This window comes from Oncorhynchus mykiss, chromosome 16, assembly GCF_013265735.2.
Source record: "Oncorhynchus mykiss isolate Arlee chromosome 16, USDA_OmykA_1.1, whole genome shotgun sequence".
In the NCBI taxonomy this organism is placed as follows: domain Eukaryota; kingdom Metazoa; phylum Chordata; class Actinopteri; order Salmoniformes; family Salmonidae; genus Oncorhynchus; species Oncorhynchus mykiss.
Window position 1 is genome coordinate 60,907,707 of NC_048580.1, and position 27,263 is coordinate 60,934,969.

A 27,263-nucleotide genomic window follows, 5' to 3' on the forward strand; every position below is an offset into this window, starting at 1 on the left:
GGTAGAACCAAACAATCTAGTCCTATAGCCTTCCTCTGAGGTGTCCCTGCAGCCCAGAGTCCCGGGGCGTTGATTAAGATGAACGGAGGCAAGGCCAGGGAGACAACACAGGAGTGGCATCAGTGGGGTTCTCTCACTATCACATTTCCAGCTTCCAAGTGTAATTTTACTCTGTGCTAAGTCAGCCCTCCTCATGGCCAATGATATATCTCAGCCAAACAGGAGATCAGGATGATGGTCCAAACTTGAAATAAATACTTGTGCTTCTAGCACTACTATTTCCATAGGCAAACTGAGCAGTAGGAGAGTGGCCGTCATTCTTGACCATACATTATACGCAGATTAGAGGTGCTGAATAAAGTATTGTTTTATGGCTCGTATGCCGTAGTTATGAGGAGTGGGCTTGTTGTATGATGTGGGGGAAAAAACAGTTTTCAGTGTATGCTGAATAACCAAGTCTATTTCACTAAATCAGAGTAGTGTGACTCCAGATACATTTACTGTGACGACAGCAGCACTGCCTATTAAATTATTCAGCCCATGACAAGACAACTGGAGTAGCTTGAAGTGGAGAGGGTTTCCATGAAGAATAGACTAGAGAAAGAGAGGGAGGGAGGTGGAGGGCGAGAGAGAGGTTGAGAGTGGGAGACAGTCAGTGTTGTTTTGCATCAACAAACCAATAGGAGGCCTTCCCAAGAGAAGACTTGTTTAGAATGTCCCATTACTGCACAACAAAGACAGCAGTCATTCTCTAGTCCAGTCTAATCAGCGATTTGAGAAGAAAGAAAAGTGAACATATAGAGAGGCAGGCATTACTTTTTGTTAAGCTTTTGACAGACCACTGAGAAATTAAATTGGTTCCAGGCTACACATTTTTAAAATGTTTCCATATTCCTGTACGCTGACTGTACAAAACATGACCAGGTGAAAGCTATTGTCCCTTATTGATGTCACTTGTTAAATCCACTTCAATCGGTGTAGATTAAGGGGAGTGTGAATGGGCAAGACCAAAGAGTTGAGTGCCTTTGCACGGGGTATGGTAGTAGGTGCCACGTGGACCGGTTTGAGTGGGTCAAGAACTGCAACGCTGCTGGATTTTTCCTGCTCAACAGTTTCTCAGGGTATTTGCTCATATGAGATCCAGGGCTATAAATATAGGTTGTTACTTTATAATGTATTTATTTAGTATTCATGTTTTTGTAATGAGGCCTAAAAGCAATATCAATTATAGTTGTAATGGATGTCAGAGTTCTGGTGGGACATTAAGGTTGATGTGTTGCTTTCTGTCTCCCCAGTTTGTGGAGGTGGAAGGACAGATCACCTCCCTGGTCGATCTGTATCCAGCCGCCCTAAGGACGGGTTACCGCCGCGAGATCTTTATAGCTGTAATGTGCTGCATAAGCTATCTTTTGGGACTTACCATGGTAACGAAGGTAAGTACACCAACAGCACTTTAACGTATCTCTATGCAAGACATGTTGTTTTTACCTTACTTGTAAGACACATTGACATACTACGACTAGTGGCAGGTAGCCTAGTGGTAAGAGCATTGGGCCGGCAACCGAAAGTTTGCTGGATCTAAATCCCGGAGCTGACAAGGTAAAAATCTGTTGTTCTGCCACTGAACAAGGCAGTTAACCCAATGTTCCCTGATAGACTGTCATTGTAAATAAGAATTTGTTCTTAACTGACTTGCCTAGTTAAAAAAAAAAATGTTAAATCACTTCTGGGACCGTTGTAATTAGATTATGTTCACATACAGAAACATCTCTTCAATATAAGCTAACGATACACACTGTCGTTTCTACTACACACAGTTCAAGTTAACATATAAGATAAGATCACAACAGTTTTTCCACATACTTTGCCGTTGTCACAATTTTGCGACCCAATATGGGGTTTCTACTAACGACCTCTCATATCACATCCTGTGTGCTTGACATCACGAATGGAACCATTTGGAATGCTATGTTCCAGTTAACTTTACTTCAATTATATCTCACATCTCACCACCTGTTGAACTCTCCTTTCATTGGCCCAGCGCCCGCATTCTGATGTATCAACCTCCTCCACTTTTTCCTACCCATGCCCACCCCATCGCTCTCCCTTTCTGTATTTCTCTCACTCTCTTTTTGCTATGTGCTTTCTTTTCAGGGTGGCATGTATGTGTTTCAACTCTTTGACTACTATGCAGCCAGTGGTGTGTGCCTTTTGTGGGTAGCATTCTTTGAATGTATTGCTGTAGCCTGGGTATATGGTAAGTTTTTTGTTGTTGCCCTTTTTTGCCAAATAAAGTGTGTAGCCTACATTTAGGAAACACATGTTAAGATACTGTGTTTTTAAAGTGTTAAACAAAAACAATAACACATGAGTTATGACCTTGCTTGGGGTAAACAATAACCTTGTTTCCTTTCACGCCAATTGTAAATCACTTGAATTGGCTTTTACGCACGGCCCATTGGCTTCTATTGAAGGCAAATTACTAAGAACTGTGCCGCCTCATCACAATGACCTTTATAATGAAGAGGTGAACAGGAGCACAATGACCCAGCTGCCATTCCTAGAGGTGTTTTTAGTAACGCTGTTATAGCCGTTATTAAGAGAGCAAGCATGCCGGTATTGCTAAGAATAGCTTATCATGCAATGGCACATAGGCCATAACAGGGGTTGTCTGTCATTGCTGAGTAGAACCTGTTCCTAGTTTTGTAACGGTTAACAGTAAACTAGCGCTGGATTCAATCTGTATCACGGAAGTATCGGAGTATCTGTGTTAAAATGTAAAGGTTATTTTCGATTGAGCTGACATATGCAGCGTTTACCGTGAATGCAGTCTCCGCTAAGGTGGGAACATTGCCCTTAAATTTAAATCGAGCAAAAGTGTGGCTCTTCCTTTCCTTGAAACTTCTGCAATACGGATTGAATCCAGCCCCTACAGAGAGATTGTTTATGCCATAATATGTGACTTTATGGAAAAGCCGACAGGTAGATTAGGGTGTTTAGAGAGGCTATGATGGCGCCACATCCTGTACTGTAGCTTTTGTCATTGGTCTAGAGATGAAGAGATACTGATTCTGTTTTCAGTTAATACATCACCCTGATGTTTTACCTCGAGAACATGCACATTTAAATGATGGTTACCTTTATTGTATAGGAGACTAGGAGTGTGTCTCTTACAACAAGTGTGTTCTTCTGTATGGTTGACAGGCGCTGATAATTTCTATGATGCAATTGAAGACATGATTGGCTACCGACCAAACCCGTGGATGAAATGGAGCTGGACCTTTATCACTCCCGTCCTCTGTGCGGTGAGTATTCAACAACCCAACACTGTTGCAAAGTGCTCAACAGCCCAACACTGTTACAAAGTGTTCAACAGCCCGACACTGTTACAGTGTGATCAACAGCCCAACGCTGTTACAAAGTGTTCAACAGCCCGACACTTTTACAGTGTGATCAACAGCCCAACGCTGTTACAAAGTGTTCAACAGCCAGACACTGTTACAGTGTGATCAACAGGCCAACGCTGTTACAAAGTGTTCAACAGCCCGACACTTTTACAGTGTGATCAACAGCCCAACGCTGTTACAAAGTGTTCAACAGCCAGACACTGTTACAGTGTGATCAACAGCCCAACCCTGTTACAAAGTGTTCAACAGCCCGACATTGTTACAGTGTGATCAACAGCCCAACGCTGTTACAAAGTGTTCAACAGACCGACACTGTTGTGGTTCTGAAAACATGAGGAACCTCTTGGATCAGAGTGATGATGTACTGTAGAATGTCTCCGTGAGGGACCATGTCCTAAACCATTTTTCTTGTTGTTCCCAGGGTTGTTTTATCTTCTCATTGGTGAAGTACAAGCCACTGACCTATAACAAGGTGTATGAGTACCCAGACTGGTCCATCGGCCTGGGCTGGTCTCTGGCCCTGGCCTCCATGATCTGCATCCCCATGGTAATGGTTATCAAGATCCTCCAGTCCGACGGCCCGCTCATCGAGGTACGCAAATACAAAGATGATACTAGATAACCAAGAAGATGTCCCAAATCATTGATAAAGGGTTAAGGGTTAGTTGTATGAATACAAGCACTGCCTGCAAGGAAGTGCAGCAATTGTGGGAATGGCATGCGGTATGCAATTGCATAACTTGTATTATATGGCACACAAGATATAAGTTATTCACATGATGCAGTATACCATGTAATATGATTTTATGGCATGATATAAGGATGATTTTTCTCTCCTCCCCACAGAGGATTAAGGCAGTGGCGGCCCCAGTAAAGGGAGGTGCGAGTTCTCGCCCCAAAGAGTACAGCATGAAGGGCAGCGAGCTGACCCAGCCTCTGGACCCCAATGGGAACAACGGCCTGATCAATCCCACCCACACCATTGTAGAAACAATGATGTGAGCACTCTCTGTGAGAGGACATGCTGATTGACGTGCTTTCTATGTTTTTATCATATATTTGCTAACTTTGATAGTGGTAGAACCAGGTTTACATTGTTCTATATATCTGCACTAGGAATATTCTGGTTTGGTTTCTATGACGATGATGATGATGATGATGAAGAGAGCTACATTATATATATTGTCGTTGAGTTGTTGTAGTTTTTTCTCTCTGTATTTTTTTTAATGTTGTTGTTACCGTTGTTGTCACCGTTGTTGTCGTTGCTGTAGTGGGTGGTGATCTCAGTTCAGGCAATATTTTGAGATAGAACATGTTGTTCTATGTTAATTAACTTTCTGTTGATTGTTGAGAATTGAGAAGGTGTTTGTTCGGAAATACTAGAAAAAAAGTAATTTTCACTTATCACATATACAGTAAACTAAACGTGTAACATGTTAGGTAGCAAACTATTAAGATAATTTCCTCACATTATTGTGGCAGTATCCTTGTCTGAGGTCATTTTTTATCTGTTGTCGTTGTTGTTTGTTTTGAGATTCAACTGAAAAAATGTTAGTTGTGCTAGTGGACGCCAGCCAGTCACATCTGCTAGTAGAGTAGACATCCACACCACCTGAATGTATAGTGACAACATGCAGTGTAAATATAGAAGTTCATATGTACGTCCTTAAGGTTAACTATGGCCATGCCCAAATACTGTACAAAATGTTCCCGGAAGGATCACATGTCCTTAGGAGGGAGGCAAGAAAGGAGGTGGGGAAAATAAGGAGGAAGTGAAGGATAAAACGGAAGAAGCATTTTAAGAGTATTTGTACATTGCCTACAGTCTGCCCCAGTGCATTTATTGAAACCTCTCTTTGCACTTTATACGTTGAGTTTCACCTTTATTGTAGTGATCTCTTATGATAATGGTCCACAGGAGGCTGCTGAGGGGAGGACGGCTCATAATAATGGTTGGAATGGAATGGTATCAACCAAATGGAAACCATGCTGTTAATATATTTGATATCATTCCATTGATTCTGTTCCAGCCATTACTATGAGCATGTCATCCCCAATTAAGGTGCCACCAACCTCCTCTGTAATGGTTGCAAGAACCTACAGTTACATTTGCACCATGCATTTCAAAAGGAAAGTATATAGCTTCAAACCTTTTTGGTATTGTTCACTTTGTTATCTATCGGTACAAACAGGAGCATTAGACTCTCACTCACTTGCTATAAATATATAAAATAAAGGTGGAACATTTCCATCAAACATTCTGTTTCTTTAGGAATAAACCTGTGAGAGTTGTGAGAACCATAACTTGATTGGAGTAAAAAATGTAACCTTAACAAAATGTTTTTTTCTAAAAATGTGAAATAATAGTTTTTTTTCTCCAGTGCACTCATTTTAATAGCAGCGATGGTCACTAAATATCTGTATCATATGAATCTACCACCAGACTCTGGATTTTATCATGTTCATTTTAGGCAATTGTATTTTAGTATTTTACTTGTTTGTATTTTAGTATTTTACTTGTTTGTATTTTAGTATTTTTATTGTTTGTGAATCACATATGCCTTTTTGTATTAACCCATTTTATACTGTACATCATATGAACATTGTCACTGATGAGGACTGATGTTTTCTGAATACAGTCAGCAATTTGTATTTTAATGTTAAATGTTATGAGCCTGAATGAATATTTGCAGCGTGTCATATTTGTCAAAGAAATGGCCTTTACCACTCAAATGATTTGATTTAAATTTGAAAACAGATGTAAAAAATACAAAAATTGATATGTGACCAACATAAAAAATATGAATGTTTAAAGTTCAAGTGAGATTATTTTACCCAATGCATGTACATGAACATTCACAGTACAGTGCTTGGTCAGAAAGATTACTAGTCCAGAGGGCGATAAATAAACCCTGTTGGAAAATCAAGTGTACCAAAGTATTTTTGTCTAACGTCTGTCCTTCTTTAAGATGCTCATTGCATCATCTCTTCCTAGATTGAAAATAAACTTATTTTTCTTTACACGTCTTTGAGTGAATTATTCATTTGTTCTGTGAAGTGAAGTGCATTTAAGGGTCTACTGGCCTGCTTTTCTCTCATACAGACTGCTATGGAAATACTACACACATTCACTTCTAACATGAGGATATTATTCTACATTCTTCCATATTCATATTCCATATTCATATCCTACAGTTATATATTGAAAATGACTTAAAACAAATGCATTCAAATAAGGAGGCTTTAATAACCACACAATAAAAATGGTATCTTGTGTAATTATCGAATTATGTTGGTGTTAATAGAGTAGACTCATATTTAATTAAACAAATACAATTGTACTGTTGTTATGGTGCTGACAGACACCCTGCAGGAATTGAGTGCCTGGGCTTCTATTTTAAGACTTTTTCCTGTAATCACACACCCTGTCAAAATGACCACTCACAGACCACTTATGCTTGGTCACAACAGTGAAAGTTACTGATGGGCTATAGGATGTGGCAGCTCTGACCTCTCAGATGACCTCGACAGACACATCCTATACGTTCCTCTCAGAATGACTTAACTTTCAACATCAGGTCAAATGCAGCCATTTTTATCTCAGTATCAAATCCATTATGTGTAACAATTAAAATCACTTTACTGTAATTGTTTTCAATTAAAATGGTTAAAAAAAATAAAGGTTCTTAGCAAAGAGCAGTTTCTAAAGCAAAAATTGTACTAGGACTGTCAGAGTGGTTTGAGTGGGGAGGGGACCAAATAAAATGAGCTGTTATTAGCAGAGGTTTGGAACTCTCTTGATGATCTATTAACTAATTTACTGCCTGGTGATGTCACCAGGTAGGCAAAAACTCCATCCCACCAAAACAGGCAGAGATTTCTGGCAGATTTTCAGTTCTTACACTCGCTCTTACACTAAAAGGGCATTCATCATCACGTTCACAGTATTATTCCAACCTCATTGTGTGGAAATATGCACACAATTTTTAGGTATATATAGTACTGGGTCGGACCCCCCCTTTGCCTCCAGAACAGCCTGATTTCTTTGGGGCATGCTAACTTTGCGCAAATGGTCTCAAGGGACCTAACGTTGCCAGGAAAACATTCCCCACACTATTACACCACCGCCACCAGCCTGTACCGTTGACACCAGGGAGGATGGGGCCATGGACTCTTTCTGCATAAGCCAAATCCTGACTCTGTCATCAACATGACGCAACAGGAACCGGGATTCGTAGGACCAGACAACGTTTTCCCCCTCCAGTGTTGCGGCTCATGTGCCGACTGGAGTTTCTTCTTCTTGTTTTTAGCTGAGAGGAGTGGAACCCGGTGTCGTCGTCTGCTGCAATAGCCCATCCGTGACAAGGACCAACTGGTTGTGCGTTCCGAAATGCCGTTCTGCATACCACTGTTGTACTGCACCGTTATTTGCCTGTTTGTGGCCTGCGTTTTAGCTTGCATGATTCTTGCCATTCTCCTTCGACCTCTCATCACAAGCAGGACTGCCGCTGATTGGATGTTTTTTGTTTGTTGCATCATTCTCAGTAAACCCTAGACACTGCCATGCGTGAAAATCCCAGGAGGCCAACTGTTTCTGAGATACTGGAACCGGGGCACCCGTCACTGACAATCATACCATGCTCAAAGTCGCTTAGGCTACTTGTTTGGCCCATTCTAACATTTAATCGAACAGTAACTGAATGCCTCGATGTCGGTCTACCTGGTTTACATAGCAAACCACAGTCACATGAATCAAACCATCTCTGTGAACTGGGTGGTGTACGTAATAAACTGTCCACTGAGTATGTAAAACACAAACATTTTTGATTGCACTGGGCCTCTAATGTAGCTAGTTTTAGCCAAAATGGGTATTAAAAGGTAGGTGAAACCTTGGAATGGCAAACAGTGGCGTAGTACAGTTGAGAAATCCCTCTGGTGTTGTGGAAAACTCTGACCCTGTTGCCTTTGACAGAAACATATGGGTGTAGCTGAAGTGGTTCAGTGCACTATGCTCATGTGATGAGAAATGTAATACCTGATTAATACCGAAAGGAATATAATATAACTTCCTCTCCACCTTGCTGATCAATACTGTTTTGTTCAGCAAGTGCTGCTTCAACAAATCACAATACATCTTGCACCCCACTCCCCAAAATAGCCAACTATATTTATTTGAACTTGAGTCCTACTTTGTCCCCTTGGGTCGGCCCTACGGCAGCCAGTGTGACAGCTCATTGACACTTCTGGTAAACGATCCTAGGTGTCCTCTCTGCCATAAATCCACTGACCGGTGGAAATCATGTTAACACCTCACCCACAAAGACATCTACAGTTCACATCTACAGAGAAGTGAGAGTGTGGCAGGTCTGAGACCATTGCAGATTTATGTTCAGCTTGTTACCTGGCATCAACAGTGTGGGGGAGGCTGGCCAAACATGGTTGGAGTAAGGTCTTTCTTTCTAGAAATAGTAATGAAATCCTTAATTAACCAAACTATTCAGGACATTATGTTCTTTCTGCAAACGTTCCTTCACTTGATGTCCAATGGTAGAGGATCCATGTAGTGTTTGCTCAATACCTAAACTAGCAAAGATCACGGCTCAGCTAGAAGAATTCAAGAAAAAAAAAGACATCCCATCAGTCATATCTTTATTTTCATAAAAAGCAGGAAATATCTCATTAAAGAATAAAATGTAATCCATTTCATGTACATCTCACAAAACAAATTCCTTCAAATTGGCTCACTCCACCCCCCCCCCCTACTTAAATAGCAATGATTGGCTGCAGCTGGGGGACCATGTAAACAGAAGAACTGTACAGAGAACAGATACTGCACTCAGTCACATCTTAGATACAGAAACCACACGCAGAATGTCATTACAAATAAAAACATTATACATTAGGGAGACCATGTACAGACCGTGTACTGAATAATATTCAGAAGCACCTCAAATAAAATGTATAAAAACAAAATAGACATCTGTATCAAATGGAACATTTTTCATGTGTGATGAAATAATCTAAAAACATGGTTTCCTTCCTGAGGATTAAAAAGCAGATAGTTGAGCCCTGAACGGGACAGCATGACTGCAGTCTCACTACATCTCTACACCAGCCATTACATTACATTAAACAAATCATCCTATTTCCACTGAGGCAGCTTGGTAAGCAGGCCAGGGCTAGACATGTTATGTAAGAGCTTTATAAAACCATGCAATGTCATGATAAAACGGAAACATCTCCGGGGAAGATTCTGTCTGACGGAGTAGGAAAGAGATGGCAATTGTTCAGCGCAGAAATGTTCCACAATTCCCCCTTGTGAACAATGTGAGCTTTCTACTAGGTGGGGCATTAAATCCTATAGCTACATGCTTACCAACATGGGTGGGAGAAACAGCCATGGAGGTTCAGAAAAATACTCTAATCCAAGGCCACACCTTATTGAGTTGGGGCCTTAACGGATACATGAAAATGGTTTTAAAGGAAATCACTCATCTCAATTGAAATGTATTTTATTCCACATTTGGCAGGGGACGTGATCCACTTAAGAGTCTGTTTGTGGGGAAACCACACCCTGGACTCCTGAGAGTTGATACTCTGGTATAATGCCTTCTGAAACGTGTATACATAGGACTAGAGCCAGGAGCTTTTCCTAGTCAGGACAAACTCCTGGCCTCACATGGGAGATGCTGATATTGAGGGTGAAATCTAAAGAGATGTGACCTGAACGACACAATCAAGTAGTGTGTTTATGATAAGGAACACTCCTTTAGTGGGTGACAAAGCTTTTCAAAATAATGTGACTATCACCAATCGTGGTACAATACAATCTAATCATGAGTGATAAAACGAGTCAATCTAGTGCACGGATCTGATTTGGGTGAACTACCAGTGCACGGATCTGATTTGGGTGAACTACCAGTGCACGGATCTGATTTGGGTGAACTACCAGTGCACGGATCTGATTTGGGTGAACTACCAGTGCACGGATCTGATTTGGGTGAACTACCAGTGCACGGATCTGATTTGGGTGAACTACCAGTGCACAGATCTGATTTGGGTGAACTACTAGTGCATGGATCTGATTTGGGTGAACTACCAGTGCATGGATCTGATATGGGTGAACTACCAGTGCATGGATCTGACTTGGGGAACTACCAGTGCATGGATCTCATTTAGGTGAACTACTAGTGCATGCTATCAACAAAAGTGTGGCTTAGTAAAATAAATATAGTGAACTTGATTACATAAAACCGTTGACGAGAACCTTGCGAAACAAAAACACTGATCCCAGAAGTATGAAAGACACACTTCTGCCCTGTCTATCCAGTAGCTATTAACAGTGAGAAAAGTAATGAGAAAAAGAAACATTCTGAAATGTAACTTTTGTTGTGGACAAAGTAGAAGGTGTGATAAAACAGTCGTTCGTAAGCATTTGTCCTTCATATGATGGCCATTTAATAACAGGGATTAAGCCTGGACCTGAGTCACCAAGTCCATTTTCACAAACATTTTAGACTTCAGGATAGAGTGGGGGATCTAAAATAGAAATATTTGCAATACTTGGCAAGTAACAGTGAGTGACAGTTTAGCATTCTATCTATTTGGAGGTGCTAGTTAGCTGTTTTTGCTTGGGGTTGGCAATGTGGGCCAGGAGGGGAAAGAGAAGGCAGCCAGCCAACCCATGGCTTAAATAATAGTCCAGCACAGCATGTGCCCACGTTCGTGTGTCAAGTGTGTGTGTACATGTAACTGCACCAATACCCAGCAAAAGGTCACAGAGGGTCAATTAAACACACAATAAATAAAATTAAAAATAAATGCTGTGGTGGTGTGCCAAACACACCTGCTTCTCTGGGATGGAAGTGTGTCTCTAGGATTTCTGCAGAACTGAGCAACGCTAGTGTTGTCATCCAGAAGCTGTTACGTAATGACATGTGTTTTTTCCAGAACAGCCATAGGAGCCTGACAGAGTCTCCTCTGCTCTGCTCTAGATCACATGATTAGACTGACTAACACTGGTCACACAGTGTGAATGACAGTGTGTCTGTGTGAATATTCACGTACAAATGTATGCTCATGTGTGAATGTGGTTCTGTGTGTGTGTCTGTACAAGAGATATGAAACAAAATCAGTGTGTGTAATGTGCAGTGCCTATTAATCCATAATCTCCCACCTGGACCTTGGTCACAGGGCGATACTGTTGGTCCTGTAATATGGGAAGTCCAACAGTGAATCAGACGGGTCCTCGCAGTCCTGTGGCGGCTCATTATCTGCTTGTGCCAGGGGGTTCCTTCTGATCACCAGGTCCAAGCTGTCTCCTGCTTCAGTGATGAGGGGGACGGTCAGGCAGCAGTCAAAGTCTCTGGTCCTTGCTCGGTTCACCTGGAACAGGAGAGGTCAGGTAATATATCACACAGGAGTAGATACTGTAGAAGGGAAAAATATTACGTTAGTTGAACAAAGATGTGTACCTGCAGAATGCGGTCATAGGGTTTCAACCCGGCCTGGTCGGCAGGACCATCTGGTCGGATCATGTTGACGTAGGCACCCTTCTCCAGGAGGCCGTCTGACACACTGAAGCCGAAGTCTCCACAGTCTGGGTCCTTCCTCAGGGTCACCTAAAGGACAGACAGTAAGGCCCATTCACTTGACTCGTGCAAGTCGCCAAGCTCTCCATTGGGTCCGGCACAGTGTGGGGTGTAAATTTACTTAAAGTCTGAGTGCAACGACTCTGACCCCAAAGGACCTTGCTCGCCGCAACCCTCTTGCGGAGCACAATGCCTCCTCCGTGGAAAAACAATGGCTCGCTCAGTACAATGCTATTCTTGCACAAGTCATGTGAATTGAGCTTTACAGGTTACGCATCTACAGGCTCAGTCACTCATATCATGTTTTTTTTGCAATGTAAATGATGCAGAACCTAAGATTAATGTGGGATTATGACTGTCAAGGGTAATTAAACCAATATCAACAATTATGTATTCAATCTTCAATGAATGTTTGTTTTTAAGGGCGTTTAGTTTCAAAGTGCTTGTGCCTTTACTCAACCTACCTCCTAAGCCAACAGTACATTACAGCACAACAGACTTCTGTACATAAAGCGTTTAGGTCACGTCTGCCATTTCCAAGCAGTATAGAGACTGCCAAGCAGCTGTCTGAGCCGTCAGAGAAGAGTCAGGAGTCAAAACATTTGACTCAGCGTGCGGTTTTATCTATGTCTTCATCTATTACCCCACACTTTACAAGTCCTGTCTGGCCTGGTATCCACTGGGTCCAGTTAGACCCCAGTTATGGGCAGAGTTGCGTGCAGTGGCGTGTATTCATGGGTGCGACGGGAAGCCAGGCTTCCACAAAAAAAAAAATTCAATTCGCAAGAGGCTGAATGCATCTCACAGGAGAAAGCATCCGATGGAGTGAAACAGCTTCCCTCTGTCTCTCTACATGTAGCACATTATCTGATACTGTCCAGTCCAAACGAGTATGACATTGTTGCCACCTGTAGCATTAAATGCAAGGGAAGCCAGCGAGCATTTGGTCTCCCTTGACATTCACAGCTCAACTATGAATGGTCCAGGTGAAAGAAATCAAAGAAATAGTGTCAAGGGAAGCTAGCTTGGATTTGGCATCTCTCCTATCAAATTACTTTGAGAGCATAGGTCATTAAACAGAAACAATATGACTTTTTGCATCTCGTGTTGTCGTCCTCCAGTGGCTAGCTAGCTAAAATTATCTCTTTCCTAAATTAGCCATGGATAGAGATAGGAATTTGGACTTGTGGTTTTACTTAATTCTCTGTACTGGCCAATGATTATAATGGCGATTCTGATCCAACCATTAATTCATACATTGTTGTGCCCCTGGCCTGAGATGATGGAAGTTCAATATGCAGCTAGAGGTGGAAGGGTAATATTAACGAGCTAACGTTGCCCATGAATGGAAGTTAGGCGAGCAAGCATTTTAGCCAGGTAGTCTAGGACAACAAAAAATTAAAGCCTGTACTGCATGACAGCGTGATAGACCGTTTCGTCAACATGAGAGGATGGCATTGGCGTTTCTCTGCAAGTTGGGTGACTCAACATGTTTTTCTACTTGCAGGAACAGGCAAACATGCGCGCAAGAAATCAGAACCATGGACAGCCACATATTTAGCTTATGTTGGACTAAATTAAATTAAAATAAATGAAAACAATTCTGGCATATTTTAGTTGTCACTGTTTTAGACTAAACAGAGGTGATTTGATGTTGAAATGAAGTTGAGATGGTGCTGGAATAGTGGAGGCAACTCCTGTTATTTTGCGACTTGTGGTAACTGTGTGGTTCTAAATCCATCGTTTTTTGTTATTTTCATTTATTTTATTTTAATTTAGTCCAACATAAGCTAAATATGATGTGGCTGTCCATGGTTCTGATTTCTGTCTGAAAATGTTGGACATATTAATTTACTTAACCATGCTGTAGGTCATGTAACTTTGTTACATGTAATATGCGTCTCAGACTATCCGGTTTTGTTATAAAACAAAGGTGTGGTTGAATTTGTTCTGCCATTGTCTTATTGTCTCGGCCTGTAGGCCTATATATCACAGTCGCAAGGCATATGAACTGACAACAAACAACGCAATTATCAGAACACATACAGTGTAGGTTGTAATATGGTCTTGTGGTGGCTTTACCCACGCACTGCGTGTTAAAACACCATGTTGAGGCCCATACTGAACACTTGGTCACCACCACACGCACACACAGCTGATTCCATTAACGTTCTTTATATTGTTGTGTGGTTCTAAAAAAGGAACAATACAAGCATTAGGATCCACTAAGAAATAGATGTACATGCAATACAATAATACAAAGACAAAATTGTGGCATAATATGAACATAAACGAATGCAAAGGTATAGCAACACGTGTTGAAATGCAATAGGCTACTTATAATATGGCAATACAAAGACACGCATTAGCTACAAACTAACCATAAAACTTCACTCAAAAACACTCAGACTAACAAATAGGCCTCGTCCTGAGTCAGACATTGCACACACCTACACATATTTCACATGTTCAAGAAAGGAAAACAGCATGTTGAAGTCAGTCATTACACAATACTTATTCTTCTCGAGACGGTCGGTGAACAAGCTCTACCAAGAGGTGTGCGGGGCGGAGCCCTGGAGTGTGTCCAAGTGCCCTGATTGGTTGGATGAACAGAGGTGTGAATGGGTGATTGACAGGGCTGCAGGCCAATCAGTTTGAGAGGGGCAGCCTTTTGTATAGCCGCACCTGGATTTCTTTGGGGGTTAAGTCCTGAAAGGGCCTAGTCCTATCCTGCAGGATAGGCAGGAAAGTGAAGGGACCAGGGCAGTGAAGGGTATCCAATTAGGGGACCATAGGGGCCAGGAGGGTGCCGGCACTGGTATACATAAGTGGCTTAGGGGCCGCAAGGGAAGGGAGGTGCACAGAGGCGCAGACAGAGCTTTGGGCAGCCCAATGGAACAACACAAGTGTTGCAAAGGACCCTCTAACTCTAGTCCATCTGTTGGCGCTGAGTAAAATGCCGGAGGCTGGTCATGGCTGGAGGTGGTGGCTTGCCTACTGCTGCGGAGGATTGTGGCATGCCGGCCACAACTGTCGTTAGCAGCTCATTGGCTGTTGCAGCTGAGGTTGGTGACTGCCTCACCACTGCTGAAAGCAATGGCACCCATGGTGGAGCAGGTGAGGACCCCTGGCCGAGGCTCATCAGGGATCTGGAGGCAGGGGCAGGCTGGGCCCTGAAGACGGGTCAGGAGGTTTGGCATGTAGCACTGAGGGATCGGACTGCTTGTCAACTGAGACTGGGGGCTGAGGACTAACTGAGGGCAGAAGCTGCAGACCTAGTGTGGCAAAGAACCTTTAGCCTGGTGGAGCAGTGGACTTAGGGTTGACTTGAGCTGTAGACTTTGAAACTAAAACATCTTATGGCTGGGAGCCTAGTGCCAATAACTTGGGCCTGACAGGTAAAGTAGCTCTGGACCTAAGAAGGAAAACCCACTCTGGACCTGACAGGGAGACTGACTCACACTGACTCACACGCGACATCTGGTAGGTCTGGCGGTAGCAGGACCCTTGGGGCTGTAATTACCATGGTGCTGGCAACCCAGGGTGGATAAGCCTGCACTTAACCTTGCCAGTAGCTGCAGGCTGTGGTTACATACTAGGAGCAGGCATAGAATCCACAGCTTGGCTTGGGATCTGGACCAGGAGGTGTTCCCGACGCGCTGTGGTCTAAGTGGTGTGCCACTAGAGATTCTGGGTTCGAGTCCAGGCTCTGTCGCAGCCAGCCCCGACCGGGAGACCCATGGGGCGGCGCACAATTGGCACAGCATTGTCCGGGTTAGGGGAGGGTTTGGCCGGCAGGGATGTACTTGTCCCATTGCACACTAGCGACTCCTGTGGTGGGCCGGGTGCAGTGCACGCTGACACGGTCACTAGGTGTACGGTGTTTCCTCCGACACATTGGTGCGGCTTGCTTGTGGGTAAATGGGCATTGTGTCAAGAAGCAGCACGGCTTGGTTGGGTTGTGTTTAGGAGGACGCACGGCTCTCGACCTTCGCCTCTCCCAAGTCCGTACGGTAGTTGTAGCGATGGGACAAGACTAACTACCAATTGGATACCACAAAATTGGGGAGAAAAAGGGATGTAAAAAATATATATAAAAATGTTGGAGCGACTACGCCTTGTGGGCCACTTCGGAACGTAGTAGAAGTCCCAATGCTCCCATTGAGGTGGTGAACACTCTGGCCGGGGGCCTGGAGTAGAGTCTCTCAGGTAAGCAGCCGGGCTGACTATGGAAGTATCAGCAGTGGTGGTGCTTCTGAGGCCATGACGATGGCTCTAGCCAGGGGGGCCTAGAGCGGTTGCGGTCAGGAGAATAACGGCAGTAATGGTGCTCCTGTGGTGGTGACTCAGGCCGGGAGGACCTAGAGTACGCCCTCCTGAGCTCTTCCTGCTCATAGATCAGTAGTCCCTCTGCAGCTCCTAACTGGAGAGGGTGTGGTCACTCACCACTGAGAAGGCCAGGGTCTCTTGGATGAGAAAGTGAGGAAGGCTCAGGTGCGTGACCGCTTCGTATGGCGGGGGTGGGCTGAGGTGGGTGGTGATGGTTGTCTCGTGGTGAGACGCACAAACTCCTCTTTGGGTACCTCAACATCTTAACTATAGCAGGTTAGAATCTGTCTCGAATTTTTAAAAAAAACTATTGGTAGCTAAATTAAAAATGAAAAAATTGGCTAACAGGAGCTCGGCTGTGAATGCCCTCACCCGCTAGTAACTTATGCTGATTGCTTAGGTTCTTCTCACTACAGTGTTGTCCATGCTGAGGCCCATACTGAACATTTGGTCACCACCACAGCTGATTCCATTAATGTTCTTTATATTGTTGTGTGGTTCTAAAAATGGAGAAACAATACAAGCATTAGGATCCACTTAAAAGAGACTAAGAAATAGAAACACAGTACCAGTCAAAAGTTTGGACACCTACTCATTCCAAGGTTTTTCTACATTGTAAAATAATTGTGGAGACATCAAAACTATGAAATAACACATATGGAATCATGTAGTAACCAAATTTTTTTTAAACAAAAATAGATTTTATATTTGAGATTATTCAAAGTAGCCACCCTTTGCCTTGATGACAGCTTTGCAACCTCTTGGCATTCTCTCAACCAGCTTCATGAGGTCTGGAATGCATTTCAAGTTAATTTGTGGAATTTCTTTACTTCTTAATGTGTTTCAGCCAGTCAGTTTTGTTGTGACAAGGTAGGGGTGGTATACAGAAGATAGCCCTATTTGGTAAAATACCAAGTCCATATTATGGCAAGAAAAGCTCAAATAAGCAAAGAGAAACGACAGTCCATCATTACCTTAAGACATGAAGTTCAGTCAAGGCGTTAAATGTCAAGAACTTTGAAAGTTTCTTCAAGTGCAGTTGCAAAAACCACCAAGCACTGATGATGAAACGGGTTCTCATGAGCACCACCACAGGAAAGGAAGACCCAAAGTTACCTCTGCTGCAGAGGATAAATTCATTTCTTCAGTTACCAGCATCAAATTTCAGCACAAATAAATGCTTCACAGAGTAACAGACGCAAGTAACAGACGCACTTCAACATCAACTGTTCAGAGGAGACTGAATCAGGCCTTCATAGTCGAATTGCTGCAAAGAAACCACTACTTAAGGACACCAATAAGAAGAAGAGACTTGCTTGGGCCAAGAAACATGTGCAATGTACATTAGACCTGTGGAAATCTGTCCTTTGGTCTGATGAGTCCAAATTTGAGATTTTTGGTTTCAACCGCCGTGTCTTTGTGACGCAAAGTAGGTGAACTGATGGATCTTCGCATGTGTGGTTCCTACCGTGACGCATGGACACTGTCAGTGGTTAATTAAGAATTCAAGGCAAACCAGCATGGCTGCTATAGTGTTTAGTGGGACTATCATTTGTTTTTCAACAGGACAATGACCAAACACACCTCCAGGCTGTGTAAGGGTAATTTGATCAAGAAGGAGAGTGATGGAGTGCTGCAACAGAAGATCTGGCCTCCACAATCACCTGACCTCAACCCAATTGAGATGGTTTGGGAGGAGTTGGACTGCACAGTGAAGGAAAAGCAGCCAACAAGTGCTCAGCATATGTGGGAACTACTTCAAGACTGATGGAAAAGCATTCTAGGTGAAGCGAGTTGAGAGTTTGCCAATATTGTTCAAAGCTGTCATCAAGGCAAACGGTGGATATTTTGAAGAATCTCAGTTTTGATGTCTTCACTGTTCTACAATGTAGAAAATAGTACAAATAAAGAAAAACCCTTGAATGAGTAGGTGTCCAAACTTTTGACTGGTACTGTACATGCAATACAATAATCCAAAGATAAAATTGTGGCATAATATAAACATGAATGAATGCAAAGGTATAGCAACACATGTAGAAATGCAATAGGCTACTTATAATATGGCAATACAAAGACATGCATGAATAACAATAGCGCTAGCATTAGCTACAAGCTAACCATAACAAACTTCACTCTGAAACAATCAAAGCCTAACAAATAGGCCTCGTTCTGGGTCAGACGTTGCACATCTATACATATTTCACAACACTTACATGTTCGATGGATGCACAACACTTGAAGATAGGCAAACAGCATGTTGAAGTCCGTCATTACAAAATACTTGTTTCTTCTTGAGACGGCAAGTGAACACAATCTAACACAAGGTATGTGGGGCTGGAGCCCTGGAATGTGTCCAAGCGAACAGAGGTGAACAGAGGTATGAAGAGTGATTGACAGGGCTGCAGGCCAATCAGATTGAGAAGGCTGGCCTTTTGTACAAGTCTGAAATTCAGATTATTTTTCAGTTCTTGAATAGGAACTTCAATGCACTTCCTAAATTAACGGAATTGAGATGCTGCCTCCAATCCTGCCATGTACCTTCAGTAGTTCCAGGGCTGTAGGGGAGCTGGTCTCCTGGGGCTCCCCTCTCCCCCTGGGTGGTGTGTCCCTGGTCCTGTTTGATCTCTGCAGGTTGCTTTTGGTTTTGGGCTCGTCATGAATGGGACCCCTCTTCACAGGACTGATTCTGCTCTGTAGCACCGAGTCATCCTGGGACCTCGTTTCCTCCAGATACAGGCTGAGAGTGCTGCCAGTCATGGACGCCTGGGAGAAGACAAGAGGATTGTTAAATTACAGGTGTGTGAATAAAATAACATGATATACATGTATAACTGAAGACATGCACACTCACAGCTTGATTTAATAGGGAGGCTTTGTGCCAATGTCTCCAATGATCAAAGTGGGAGCAGGAGTCTGGACGGTCTAGACAATCAGGCTTTTATTTATTTGTATTTTATTTAACTAGGCAAGTCAGTTAAGAACAAATTCTTATTTACAATGACGGCCCAGGAGCAGTGGATTAACCTCCTTGTTCAGGAGCAGTACGACAGATCTTTACATTGTCAGCTCGGGGATTCGATTAAGCAACCTTTCAGTTACTGGTCCAACGCTCTAACCACTAGGCTACCTGCCACCCCAATTGGTTATTTTAGTAGCAGATTGGGACAGATAGAGGGAGCTTACCTCCAGCTCCCTGAGTATCTCTGATTGGCCGCAGGTCTCTAGGTCCTGCAGTGCCTGGGACCAGAAGCTATCCTCTTGTTTCCGGGTGCCATGGTAACTAGGGGGGCTGGCGTATCTATGACAATGCAGGAACCAGAACATGAGAGGAGTCTTGCTGTCCAGAGACTGGGGTGTTTTGAGACTGGTTTGAAACAGTTGTTGCCTGCAAAGCAGCGTGGGTAATGCAGGCAATGGACTGCATGACGTTGAGAGGTCCTTTAAAAACCTTTCAGGCCTCAGTGAGGGCAAGAGTAAACGCTCTCTCTAACACAGAACAGTGTAGTCCCTTAGAATAGAAAGAGTCTTCATGCAGATAGTTCATCGTTTAAAAGTTAAGCCACTCAAAAAGCCTTAGGGTGTAGACAGTTTGTGGCAGTGAGGGACACAAAAGTTCAGAAAAAAATCAAGTGAAGAGTTAAGAGTGAGGCAACAGACAAGGCAGAGGTGTGTCCATGGGGCCTTTGGGTGTTTTAGAGGGGCAGGTTTGGTGAAGACAAAAAGCGACAGAAAAATACACGTTTATGTGAAACACCAGGAGCCTCACGTGCAGTTAGTAAAGCAGATGAGAGAGAGAGTACCTGAGAAAGGGAGAAAAAGCACAGATAGGAGCAGATAAAATGGAGGAATGAAACAACTGTGGTGATTTAGAAAAACATTCTAAATCCAAATATTTGAGTGACATTGCAGATTTATTGGATTCACTTTCCAAATCAATAGCTGTCAGTGAATCAATACATAGAGTTTTAGACTAAACCAGACTTGAAAGACAGATTTTTTTGTATCTCACTTCAACATTTATGATCATTGCTTACATAGATGAAGGCATACAGAAGGCATACACGTAGATTAAAAGGAAAAAAGAACACTGAAAGCCACAGAATGAAACAAATTATTACAACTATCAAATCCATTAGCCAGATCTGTATTATGTGCTTTATGACTTGGAAAAAGCACAAACAGCCCCGGAACCAGACAGCAGTACCCCATGCTCATTGTAATCATGGTACTGGCACGGACCCTGTATATAGCATGCATTCTCGTGTTCTTTCTCTTCATATTTCTTGTGTGTCTCCTTCCTTTATATAATGTCCTCTCACTTTGATACTGAATCCTGCTGTTTGCAAGAGCTTGCAAGTAATAATTTCACTGTAGTGTCTTATACTTGCTGTATCCTGTTAGCCTAAAGTAGGCACTCACCCAGCAGCCTTATCCCAGTCATCCTCAGTGTATCTCCCATCGTAGAGGTGGGAGTGGTGGGTAAGGCCGGTAAGGCCAGTGGAGATGGAGTTGGGTTGGGTCCTGGGTGGTTTGGTGCGTCTCCACTCATTAGGCTGGAAAGTCAAATCTGCAGCTCTGTGGAGATACGTTCCTGCACACAAGCGACAAAAACAAACAAAAAAAACATAACTTTCTACACACCCAACAATTGATTTCAGGAGAGTCATGTGAGCATATCAATCTAAAGTGACCTAAACTGGTTGTCTAAACTGGTAATGACTACGCGTCCATGTTCTGTCCTCACCTTGGCTGCCATAGTCAGCGTCGATGCCGGAGCCGTCCCAGGAGCTCATGGCAGAGTCCATGCTGGGCACGGTGGCAGAGTACACCCCTGAATGTTTACTGGTCTTCTGAGAGTCAGTCAGCTCATCCTCTGTGTCGCTCAGGAACCCTGCTTGCTCCGACATCTGCTGCACATCTGATTCTGCATGGGAACAAAGTCAGTGGAGAGTTAAGTGAGAATCATAACTCAATTATGTAATAAAATACACTGAGGGTACAAAACATTAAGAAAACCTGCTCCTTCCATGACAGACAGACCAGGTGAAAGCTATGATTCCTTATTGATGTCACTTGATAAATCCACTTCAATCAGTGCAGATGAAGAGGAGACAGGCTAAAGGAGGATTTTTAAAGCCTTGAGACAATTGAGACATGGATTGTGTATGTGTGCCATGTAGAGAAGGAAGATAAAAAAGTGCCTTTGAACGGGGTACGGTAGCAGGTGCATCGGTTTGTGTCAAGAACAGCAACGCTGCTGAGGTTTCAAGCTTAACAGTTTCCTGTGTGTTTCAATAATGGTCCACCACCCAAAGGACATCCAGCCAACTTGACACAACTGTGGGAAGCATTGGAGTCAACCTGGACCAGAATCCCTGTGGAACGCTTTTGACACCTTGTAAAGTCCATGCCCTGACAAATTGAGGCTGTTCTGAGGACAAAAGTGGGGGTGCAACGCAATATTAGGAAGGTATTCCTAATGTTTGGTGTACTAAATAAATACACATACATACGTACATACATACACAGACAGTTGAAGTCGGAAGTTAACATACACTTAGGTTGGAGTCATTAAAACTCATTTATCAACCACTCTACTAATTTCTTGTTGAACTATAGTTTTGGCAAGTCGGTTAGGACATCTACTGTGTACATGACATGTATTTTTTCCAACAATTGTTTACAGACAGATTATTTCACTGTATCACAATTCCAGTCGGTCAGAAGTTTACATACACTAAATTGACTGTGCCTTTAAACAGCTTGGAAAATTCCAGAAAATGTTGTCATGGCTTCAGAAGCTTCTGATAGGCTAATTGACGTAATTTGAGTCAATTGGAGGTGTACCTGTGGATGTATTTCAAGGCCTACCTTCAAACTCAGTGCCTCTTTGCTTAACCTCATGAGAAAATCTAAAGAAATCAGCCAAGACATTTTAAATTTTTTTGTAGACCTCCAATAGTACACATGTATAAACACCATGGGACCACGTAGCAGTCATAACGCTCAGGAAGGAGACACTTTCGGTCTCCTGGAGAACGTATTTCGGTGCAAAAAGCTCAAATTAATCCGGGAACAGCAGCAAAAGACCTTGTTAAGATAATGGATGAAACAGGTACAAAAGTATCTATATCCACAGTAAAACGTGTCCTATATCGACATAACCTGAAAGGCCGCTCAGCAAGGAAGAAGCCACTGCTCCAAACTGCCATAAAAAAAGCCAGACTACGGTTTGCAACTGCACATGGAGACAAAGATCGTACTTTTTGGAGAAATGTCCTATGGTCTGATGAAACAAATATAGAACTGTTTGGCCATAATGACCATCGTTATGTTTGGAGGAAAAAGGGGGAGGCTAGCAAACCAAAGAACACCATCCCAAACTCAGAAGCACAGGGGTGGCAGCATCATCATGTTGTGGGGGTGCTTTGCTGCAGGAGGGACTGGTGCACTTCACAAAATAGATGGCATCATGAGGTAGGAAAATGATGTGGATATATCACAAAGCCCTGACCTCAATTCTATAGAACATTTGTGGGCAGAACTGAAACAGCTTGTGCGAGCAAGGAGGCCTACAAACCTGACTCAGTTACACCAGCTCTGTCAGGAGGAATGGGCCAAAATTCACCCAATTTATTTAAGGCTACCGAAACGTTTGACCCAAGTTGAACAATTTAAACAATGCTACCAAATACTAATTGAGTGTATGTAAACTTGTGACCCACTGAGAACGTGCTGAAATAAATCTCTGCACTATTATTCTGACATTTCACATTCTTAAAATAAGGTGTTGATCATAACTGACCTAAAACAGGGAATATTTACTAGGATTAAATGTCAGGAATTGTGAAAAACTGAATTTAAATATATTTGGCTAAGGTGTATGTAAACTTTACTTGTGTCATGCACAAAGTAGATGTCCTAACCGACTTGCCAAAACTATAGTTTGATAACAAGAAATGTGTGGAGTGGTTGAAAAAACGAGTTTTATTGACTCCAACCTAAGTGTATGTACACTTCCGACTTAAACTGTATAAGCAGATGATAGTCTTATACTCAGCTGGCCCCTCCCCGGATTTTGTGTTAAACGCTCTACAACAAAGCTTTCTTAGTGTCCAACAAGATTTCTCTACCCTTAAACTTGTTCTGAACACCTCCAAAACAAAGGTCTTGTGGTTTGGGAAGAAGAATGCCCCTCTTTCCACTGGTGTGATTACTATCCCTGAGGGTTTGGAGCTTGTGGTAGTCACCTCATACAAGTACTTTGGAGTATGGCTAGACAGTACACTGTCCTTCTCTCAGCACATATCAAAGCTGCAGGCTAAAGTTAAATCTAGACTTGGTTTCCTCTATCGTAATCATTCCTCTTTCACCCCAGCTGCCAAACTAACCCTGATTCAGATGACCATCCTACCCATGCTAGATTACTGAGACAATTTATAGATCGGCAGTTAAGGGTGCTCTCGAGCGGCTAGATGTTCTTTACCATTCGGCCATCAGATTTGCCACCAATGCTCCTTATAGGACACATCACTGCACTCTATACTCCTCTGAAAACTCGTCATCTCTGTCTACTCGTCCCAAGACCCACTGGTTGAAGCATATTTTCAAAACCCTCTTGGGCCTAACTCCTCCCTTTCTGAGATATGCAGCCCTTATTCTCCACATACAACACCCGTTCTGCCAGTCACATTCTGTTAAAGGTCCCCAAAGCGCACACATCCTTGGGGCGCTCCGCTTTTCAGTTCGCTACTGCAACAAACACTCAAACTGGACAGTTTAATCTCAAATCTCTTCATTCAAAGACTCAATCGTGGACACTCTTACTGACAGTTGTGGCTGTTGTCTCTACCTTCTTGACCTTTGTGCTGTTGACTTTGCCCAACAATGTTTGTATCATGTTTTTGTGCAACTACCATGTTGTGTTGCTACCATGTGGTTGTCATGTTGTGTTGCTACCATGCTGTGTTGTCATGTTTTGCCGCCTTGTTATGTTGTCGTCTTAGGTCTCTCTTCATGTAGTGTTGTGTCCTATATTTATATTTAGATTGTATTTATTTGTATAATTCCAGGCCCCCGTCCCCGCAGGAGGCCTTTTGCCTTTTGGTAGGCCGTCATTGTCAATAAGAATTTGTTCTTAACTGACTTGCCTGGTTAAATAAAAGGTTAAATAAATAAATACATATATTTAAAGTTATTTGAATTGTACTGTACACGTTTGCAGCTAAAAGCTGAATTGCAGCATACATAGACCTATGTAAGTAAATCAAATACAAATGAAGATTTCGTATACAACATTACAGTCAAGCAGCATTAAGCAATCTCTCAATGTAAGGCATAAGGCTGTTGTAGTATCTGTCAAAGTTCAGTTTGTGACTGGATCAGGTAGATCGGCTAATGACATGGCCTCTCGTCGGAGGCAGCCACATACTGTAATCCTGGGATTATACAAGCGTCTGGGCCAAAGGATCAGCAGAGGCAGGTGCGGCAGGATTCCAAGGTCTGTAAGCCCAGGTCATTGCATGCAGAGTCGTAGGGGGTGTAGGTGGGGCCCATGTTGATTTTGGTTGCACTTCGTTGGACCTTGTCAAATTGGTTGTGACACATGGGTGCCATACCGGAGCGGTGTACTCGAGCACTGGATGGACAAAGCAGGTGTAGACTGCCAGAAGGTCTTCTGGGGAGGGTGAAGTGGCGAAGACGGTTCATCATGAAGAGCCTCCGGTTCCCTTCAGTGGTAATGTCAGATGTGCTTGTCCCTTTGGCAATGGACACCACCTTAAGCGTGGGGTCGGAGATGGAACTCGGAACAGAAAAATGACACTAATTTCTCTTCTGTAAAACTGCATATCGGCAGATATATCGGTATAGGTAAGCTTTGTCCCCCCCAAAATCTAAATCAGTATGGGACCCCCAAAAAATCATATCGATCCAGCTCTATTTAATTATGTCAATGAAATGCTTCTAACGAGAGAATATTCAGTTTGTCAACATCAAATCCAACGATGGCAGTCGTTCCTTCCATCCAATCAGAGTCTTCAATAAAGGAGGCTTCACATCCCCTTCCATGCATACTTTTTAAAAATCAATTTAATCAACTTAACAATAACGATACATACCGTCTTGACGTTTTTTTATCTTGAGGGTGACAGTCTCTCCGGCCATCTGGAGCAGATGGATGGCCTCACTCAGTGGTTTCCCCTTCAGACTCACACAGTTAATGGCCAAGACACGGTCCCCTATATGGATGGCACCAGTCCTACAAACATTAGAAGACAATATTTGTATCCCTTTGAAGGAGGAGGATGCCACTGAAAACATTGTCATTTCCAAGGGTACAAAACTACAACAAACATATCCAGCATATAATAAACAATAGATAATAAAGCAACACGGTAATTGGTGTCACGACGCGCCCTTTTTGGGTGAGGATCATAGCAGCCCCCCTCTCTCACCACAGGTTTATGATGGACGTAAATACCGAAACTCCCTTCCCTACTCTGCCCAAATGAAGGTGGAGAATCCCTTTGTCACCACAAAGAAAGACTTTGCAGTATGGTAACGTTAAAAGGTGGAATAATTTAGCAGTATTTCTGTATTCCAAGAAGTTTGAGTGGTCCATGGACACTTAAGGAACAGTCATGAAGAGTTTGTTTCATTTGGTGATGTCATGAAGGACAGAAGACACACATTACTGTTTCTTTGTTTGTATACACTTCCCAATTATGGATCTGAATGTTGTATAAAATAAATTATTGAGTATAGGAATACTTTTGAAAATATGAAATGTGATGTTAACCTTCTTAAAGATAGTACGGGTTTTCATATAGTCATAACTAGTCAGTGGCCACACCCCCGTGAGGACAGACATTATACCCCAAACGTCATGGAACCACCCTCCAAGACGAGTGCTTATAAAGGACTCCCGACAAAATGTACATTGAGATCAGAAAACATATAGCTGTCACTACATGCTGAAATGGTTGGCAACTCTACCAAAGGACAAGACAAGAAAACGTGGAGATCATCCCCACGATGAAATGGTGAAGAAATCTAAAGTTAAATTATTAGTTTAATCATATAATTAAATTACACAGAGAACTGATTTCATAATATACAGGCTTCACATTTAATGATAGTCAACGTTACAACATCGGTAATTGGTTGTTCAAACCACCTAAAACCAACAGAAAAGTCTTAGAATGTTGTAACTACATGTCCATACACGTTGAGGATGTTACATGTCATCACATGGCATGATGCTATTACATGATGTAATATCCTCAACATGTATGGACATCTAGTTACAACATTCTAAGACTTTTCTGTTTTGTGTGCCAACACTAAGGATATCTCATGCCACTTTGCGGCACGCCTATACTGCCTAGGGAAAGACGGTCAGGGAAATAAGGCTGTTGTGAATATAGGTGATTCTGTTGGAACTTGCAGTCAAACTCCTCTGACGATCATTGTTACGATGCCAATAAGAGTCATTGATTTCACAATTTCATGAATAAAATCTTCTAGAGAAGAAACAATTTTCCTGGGACAGCGTCAATCCATGTTTGCCTTTTTCATCCTATTTATTGAAAAAATCTGTGGAATTATCGGAAGATATCGATATATTGGTAAAAGGCCAATAATATTGGTGAAACAATATATTGGTTGGGCTGTAATGAGAAGGTGATGAGAGTGCTGATATCTCCCCAGTTTCATAAGCTTTTCTGTATGGTTGTGACCTTAAAACTGCCTGGCTGTTTGACCAGACAGTAATAAAGGGCTGACTGACAAACAGACCATACTATTGTTTATTGATATATTTTAAATATCACAGTGAGGCTTTGAGGGCTTGCTGTTTCCACAGATATCCACTCTAGTAGGCAACACAGGCCAATGATTGAAAGTGAATCAAACTCCCACCATCACAATTGTCTGT

At 42.6% G+C, this 27,263-nt stretch overlaps 2 protein-coding genes and 1 long non-coding RNA gene across 9 annotated transcripts in view; 1 reads left to right on the forward strand and 2 right to left on the reverse strand.

Annotated features, from left to right (window-relative positions):
* LOC110492485 (sodium- and chloride-dependent taurine transporter) overlaps window positions 1-6,428 on the forward strand; it is a 33,729-nt gene extending 27,301 nt beyond the window's left edge. For all 4 annotated transcript variants that reach the window (XM_036947489.1, XM_036947490.1, XM_036947488.1 and 1 more), the window contains exons 10-14: window positions 1,296-1,433; window positions 2,155-2,257; window positions 3,205-3,305; window positions 3,829-3,999; window positions 4,254-6,428. In XM_036947489.1, coding sequence (XP_036803384.1) covers window positions 1,296-1,433; window positions 2,155-2,257; window positions 3,205-3,305; window positions 3,829-3,999; window positions 4,254-4,409 — 669 coding nt within the window. In that variant the 3' untranslated portion in view covers window positions 4,410-6,428. The remainder of the gene's footprint in view (window positions 1-1,295; window positions 1,434-2,154; window positions 2,258-3,204; window positions 3,306-3,828; window positions 4,000-4,253) is intronic.
* Window positions 6,429-9,039: 2,611 nt separating this feature from the next.
* The window catches only part of LOC110492486 (glutamate receptor-interacting protein 2), a 54,054-nt gene continuing 35,830 nt past the window's right edge, over window positions 9,040-27,263 (reverse strand). For 3 of the 4 annotated variants that reach the window (XM_021566848.2, XM_021566847.2, XM_021566849.2), the window contains exons 18-24: window positions 25,447-25,586; window positions 21,072-21,251; window positions 20,747-20,918; window positions 19,511-19,625; window positions 18,866-19,090; window positions 11,882-12,028; window positions 9,040-11,792 (exon numbers count right to left, since the gene is read on the reverse strand). In XM_021566848.2, coding sequence (XP_021422523.2) covers window positions 11,595-11,792; window positions 11,882-12,028; window positions 18,866-19,090; window positions 19,511-19,625; window positions 20,747-20,918; window positions 21,072-21,251; window positions 25,447-25,586 — 1,177 coding nt within the window. In that variant the 3' untranslated portion in view covers window positions 9,040-11,594. The other variant, XM_021566850.2, reaches the window with a different exon arrangement.
* Window positions 16,633-18,859, reverse strand: LOC118939567. Its single transcript, XR_005036571.1, has 2 exons — window positions 18,541-18,859; window positions 16,633-16,827 (listed from the first exon to the last, which is right to left on the reverse strand). It is a non-coding gene; the product is annotated as an uncharacterized LOC118939567 (long non-coding RNA).